Here is a 6,250-nt window from a genome sequence, read left to right on the forward strand (position 1 = left end):
CGCCCCCACTTGCCCTGCGCGCCGCGCGGAGTCCGGCGCGCGCCGGGGGGGAAGGGGGGGGCGGGGCGGGCGCCTGGGAGTGCGGGCCCCGCGGGGCGGCCATGGAGTGAGGCGGCGCGCGGACTCGCGCTGGGACTGACCGACTGACTGACCGACGGGCGGCCCCGGGCTGCGCGTGCTGGAAGATGAACAGAGCAGGTAGGAGGCCCGCTCGACCTCGGGCGCCGAGGGACGCGCGCGAGGGGACCGCGCCAGGCGCTCCAAGTTGGAGCCCACGGGGCGCCGGGAGCGAGCCGCCGAAAATCCCCCGACCTTCCCGCCCTGCTCGGCCGCCGCTGAGATATGGGCGGGTCCGGAGTCCCCTCGCCGAGGAGGCTGAGGATCATCGGGGGCCCCCGTCCGAGACGCCCCGCCTCAGGGACGCTCCCTCCGTCTCCGCGAGGCCGCACCCTGGCGGTGTACTCCGTCATCCCGCTCCCACGGCCACCCCGGCGTGGGGGACCGCTTGGCAAGCGAGGAAGGCTCCCTTCGCGAAGGCGACTTGATCGCGCCCCTGAATCCTCGCTCCGGCCCCTCTGGGTCCCTGCCAGATCCTCGCTGGCCCCTCGGAGGTCCCTCCAGGGCCCCGGGATCCTCCCGCAGCTCTTCGCCACCCCGGGGTCTATTCCTGGTCCGTCAGTACCTGGCGGCGCACTCTTAAGACGATTCCTGCTCCCTCCTCTCTCTCAGACCCCGAGACTTAGAGCTCACTCTGGGGATCAGACTAGAAAGCTCTAAATTATTGTCCCCCACAGCGTACCCTTCCCTCGCCGCGCCCTGGCCCGGGGCCTTCTTTGTGCCTCCCCCAGGGGACCACATGCCAAGGGGACGCTCCTCGCCGCTGAGGCTGAGCCGCACTCTAGACGTTTCCCTCCGTCCCTCGAGTCCGACTCTGCCAGTTCAGGGATTCCGGGAAATCCAGAATGCGTTTGATAGTAAATATTAGCAATCCCTTCTGAGGAGTGCCATTTAACAGATTTAGTAACTGAGACTCCCATGGGCGATGCCTGGAACCGGTCTCAGGATTCCTGACTCCATCCACCCGGAGGGCAGAAAGTTCCCTGAAGAGGCGAGCTTGCAAGCCAGCAATCTCAGCTAACTTCATTTCCCTGCCAAGGAGGGATAGTCACTCTTTTTTTTCTTTTTCTCTTAAAATTTAGCAGAAGGCAGCCCTCTCTCTGACCAACACCCTTGTCCGAAGCCATACTCCAAAACACACATCCCTAAAGAAACAGGAAGCCACCATTTTGGCTGTCTTAGAACCATATCCTGCTGCCTTGTATGTGTGTGTTGTGGCTTTTTCTTTTTAAAGACTTTTTAATGAAAAAAGTCATTGTCTTAGGAGGTACAGAAGGGAGACATTTGGCTGGACTGATTTGACAAAGGGGACTTGGGAGTGTGGTAGCTGCCTTCATGTAGCCAGGCACTGTTGTTGCTGGGCATGTGGATGCCTGGACAGTGAGGGAGTGGGTCAGAATGGGGGTGGGGTGGGAGTAGGGGTGCCACTTTGGGAGTGGAAGAGGCTGGAGCGGGGTCCCAGTGTTCAGTTAGCCACTCCTTGGAGGAAGAAGGTGGCCTCCAGCCTGTTTCTGGCACAGCCTGAACAGAGCCGGACAGGCTAGCTTTTTCCTACACTCCTAATAAAACCCACTTTAAAACAATGGTGAGAGCAGTTCCAGTTTTCCCACGTTTCCCTGCTTGAGGCTTGGGCAAGCCCTCCCCTCCCTGAGAATATGGGGGATGAAGTGAGCAGGAATAAACTTGGAGGCAGGCTTGGACCCAGGAAATCTTAGCAGTTGCTGCTCTTGGGTTTAGCAGTCCTAGAACTTGCCTCCAGCAGAAACCTGGTTACTTTTTCAGTGTGATAGCAATGATGGAAACCTCACATAATGATTTCTGTGTGCCATGCTCGGAATTTCCTGATCATGTAACATAGTGGTCCACAGACTCCGTGGGAATGAATTTCAGAACCACCATATACTTAGGTGACCTTGAGGAGGTTACTTAACCTCGGTGCCTCAGTTTCCTCATCTGAAAAATGGAGATGGTATGATCTTTGTCATCGAGTTCGATTAAATAAAGCTCATAAGGTATCTGGAACAGTGTCTGTCATAAGCCACTAATGAATACTGGTTAACATTTATTGCTCACTTATTATGAACTAGGTGTGGCTTTTAAGTGTTTTACTTGTATCAGTTCAGTTTTCACAGTAACTTATGAGGTGAGTACTCTTGCTATCCCCATTTTATAGGTTGGAAAACTGAGCTGCAGGGATTTTATGGTCACTGAGCCAAGATAGGATTGAAATACAGACTGTCCAGCTTGAGAGCCTACTTTTTTATGCAGTGCTGAACACATAGTAGATGGACAAGAAATGATGGCCAATTGAGTTTCTGTTGGCCTCTAATTGAGGTGTCTTCTATTATTTCTTTCGAACTTCTCAACAGCCTTAGAGAAAAAGGAGGTATTTATTTCATTTTGCCAAGAAAGAAACTCAGGTTCAGCGAGGCAAAGTGACATGCCCAAGATGGCACAGTTGATATGTACCAGTGCTGGGATTGGAGCCCAGCTCTGTCTGAGCCTGGGGCCCATGCTTTTCCAACTTCGTCCCATGCAGTCTGCCCAGTATGTGCCCTGTTGTGGATCACTGGACTAGCTTAACAGCAGCCTAATTAGAAATCGTCAAGCTTGGCTTGGACATTCCAGCAGGCACCCAGGAATGAAAGTTAAATTAAGATGCGATTGGGAGGTGAAATTGGAAGATAATTACTCTTGGAACATATGGCTATGAGAGTTCCAGGGGGAATATAGTGAACTGCTGTTGAAACAGACTCAGGGATTGAAGAAGGGGATATCAGGAGACATCAGAAGAAGAGCCACGCATTTAATACTCTGGCCAGAGCAGAAGGCACTTTCCTAACTGGTGCAGTACTCTTACTCTACAGATGGAGAAACTGAGGCCCAGCGAGGGGAAGGGACTTACAAGGTCACACCTCCAGTTAATGGCAGAGCCAGGAGTGGAGATCAGAGCTCCTGACTCCTAGTCCAGTGCTCCTCCCAATACCCCCTCTCATTTAACCTCTATATAGCTGACATGGGAGCAGCAGCATGAATGTGTGAGTGACAGATATTTAATTAAAATAGAGAGAGAAAATACAAACTAGTAATGGGGGCTGGCTAGGGATGATTTCTATCACCAGAAACTGTTAAAAATCTCCTCTTCCTGTCACTGTGGTTCCCCACCGTCAGTTTAACTCTTGGCATCTTGGCTCAAAGGCTATTCTGCATTTGAGTTATGCTCATGCATAGCAAATTGCCAAGAGGTCCTGGGCAGAGAGGGTATTACCCTGGGCTTTGTGATACTGAGAAAGGGAAGGTTCACACAGCAGCCACAGGGCCTCATGAGGCAGCAGAGGGTCCACACCAGCCGCACCCATGCTGGGTTCTGGTTAGAAAGAGAAACTTAACCCGGAGGAGGAACCCCCAGGTCTGATTTATCCTGTAATTCTGCATCCCTGCCAGACTGGACTCTTGACCATACTCCCAGAGGGCTTGCGTCTAACCACCGCTGGGCCTCTGCATATTCTGTTCCCTCTGCCTGGCATACCCAGCGTCTCCTTTGATTAAGAAAATCCTGCCTGTCCTTCCACATGCGCCCCAATGCTGCCTCTTCTGCGGGTCTTCTCTAGGCAGGATTGGTCTAGGACCCAGATAACCTTGTACAGAGGGTAGGCACTCTTTCAGGTTCCTTTGTGTGAGGAAGGAGGGAAGGGAGCCGAGCTAAAGCTCTCACACAGCCTTCATTTTCTTTCCTTCCTCCCCAGTGTCTTTCCCAGGCTCCTCCTCATGCCAGGGCTCCCTCCTTGGCCCTGCTCTTTTCTTTGTTCACACTCATTCTCTTGGTGATCTCACCAGGCCCATGCCTTAAATCCCATCCCTGTGATGGATACCTCCAGCCAGACCTCTCCCTGGAACCCAGACTGGTCTATCTAGGAGTCCACTTGATGTCTGTCTCCACCTAGGTGTGTGTGCTAGGTAACTCAGATTTAACACATGCAAACTAACATTCTGGCTTTCCCTCCCTAGCACGTACAGCCTCCCCCAATTCAGTTGGTGGCAACTTCATTTTTCCAGTTCCTCTGACTCAAAACCTCGGTGTTGTCCTTGACCTTGCTCCTTCCCTTACACCCCGTATCCAACCTGTCAGCAAATCCTGCCAGCTCTACCTTCATGTTTGGAATCTGACTCTTTACTACTCCCACTGCTGCCAACCTGGTCCAAGCCTCCACCGTCTCACCTCCTGCCTGGATGTCCCTGGATCCGTCATCACCACTAGTGCTTATTTCAGCACATTAACCAGAGTATGCACGTCCCTCTTCTGCTTGGGGGGCCTGCATAATCTGTACCCTTCCTGTGACCCCTCTGGCCTCATCTCCTGCTTCTCCCCGTTGCTTGCTCGCTCGTCCCTCCCTTCTGGCCACTCTGGCCCTCCTTGAACATACCAACCGAGTCCTGGCTTCCCTCACATCTCTCTAATCTTTGCTCTAGCGTCCTTTCCACAAGGCCTACCCCAGTAACTCTTTAAAATTGAAAAAACAGGGGCGCCTGGGTGGCGCAGTCGGTTAGGTGTCCGACTTCAGCCAGGTCACGATCTCGCGGTCCGTGAGTTCGAGCCCCGCGTCGGGCTCTGGGCTGATGGTTCAGAGCCTGGAGCCTGTTTCCGATTCTGTGTCTCCCTCTCTCTCTGCCCCTCCCCCGTTCATGCTCTGTCTCTCTCTGTCCCAAAAATAAATAAACGTTGAAAAAAAAAATAAAATAAAATTGAAAAAACAAACAAAACCCCACCTAACTCCTAATCTTTGTCTATAGAGTTTATGATCATCTAATATACAATAAGGTCATATACATCTCCTTTTTATTCCTTATCTCCTCCACTAGAATATAAAGGTTCATGAGGGACAGGGTCTTTGTTTTGTTTATTGATGTGTCCAAAGATTCTAGATGGGTGCCCAGCACATAGTAGGTGGTCAATAAATATCTGTTCAATGGAATTGGATTAATGGAAATTGGATGAGAACAAACCTTGTGACCAGTCAGTACTTCTGAGTTCTGAACTCAGCCTTTTGTAAAGTTCATACCTGGTTAGTTGTCTCTGGTCTCTCTGGCCTCAGGTTTTCTGAATTTTACCTTTCTCTGCCTCACTAGAAGCTGGGAGCCCTGAGTCTCCACTGTAGAAGAAAGCTCAGTAGCAAAAGGGTGAAGGCAGAGGTTCTAGCGACTGGACCAGGAGGCAGGAAACCCACATTCTCCCTGGGCCCTGCTCCGGGCTTGCTGAGAACAGTATGCGTCACCTCTGTGTGCCTCAGTTACCCTATCTTTTACTGATTCTGGCATCCTTTGATTTCAGAGGGGGTTCAGGTGAAACACCTTGAACCTCAGAACTGGAAGCAGAACGTGAACACTAGATACTTGTCATTCCTAGGGGATCCTGTGGGGAAGGCATTTTCTTGCAGGATCACGCCTCAGACACCCACTGTGACCTTTCTCGAGGAGACGGCGCCCACAGATCAATAGCTTGATTGGATGAAGGATGGCGTGGGGGTGGGGGCGATGCAACCAAGGTGATGGTCGTTTTTCATGGCCCATCTGTCCCTCTGTCAAGTCTCACGGTGCTCATGTGAAATACCACCTGTTAAGGATGAGAAATGAGAGTCCCCACCCCCAAAGAGTAATTTCATGCCAATGCCTGACACCTGATGTTGGGAGCTTGAAGCTAGTATTATACATCAGTGTAGAGCAAGGCTTATACCAGGGGAAGATGTGTGGTAGACAAAGACTGACATTGTTAGAATAACAGTTGCTACTATTTATTGGCTAGTCCTACTTGAAGGTCTAGTGCTGGGCATTTTTAATAAATTATATATATTTTAATATTCATAACCTCTTGAGAGTAGGTGTTACTGTTGAACCCATTTTACAGATGAGGAAACTGAAGCTCACTTTTATAGGTTGTAAGTGGCAAAGCCAGGATTTGAATCCGGATGAGCCAGGCTCCAAAGGCTATTACTTCACAGTTACAGGTTAGCTAAAGCTTAGCTGTTTAAAATCCACATAGTTGGGTGGGTTTTGTTGGTGGTTGTGGTGGTGGTGGTGGTGGCAGCGGTGGTGTGTGTGTGTGTGTGTGTGTGTGTGTGTGTGTGTGTGTGTGTGT

General features: G+C 51.2%; 1 protein-coding gene across 2 annotated transcripts in view; it reads left to right on the forward strand.

Annotated features, from left to right (window-relative positions):
• The first annotated feature begins 24 nt into the window (after positions 1–24).
• The window catches only part of FGD5 (FYVE, RhoGEF and PH domain containing 5), a 124,014-nt gene continuing 117,788 nt past the window's right edge, over positions 25–6,250 (forward strand). For both annotated transcript variants that reach the window (XM_040491890.1, XM_040491891.1), the window contains exon 1: positions 25–198. In XM_040491890.1, coding sequence (XP_040347824.1) covers positions 186–198 — 13 coding nt within the window. In that variant the 5' untranslated portion in view covers positions 25–185. The remainder of the gene's footprint in view (positions 199–6,250) is intronic.

Source organism: Herpailurus yagouaroundi, unplaced genomic scaffold (genome assembly GCF_014898765.1).
Source record: "Herpailurus yagouaroundi ecotype Mexico unplaced genomic scaffold, PumYag 183, whole genome shotgun sequence".
NCBI lineage: Eukaryota > Metazoa > Chordata > Mammalia > Carnivora > Felidae > Herpailurus > Herpailurus yagouaroundi.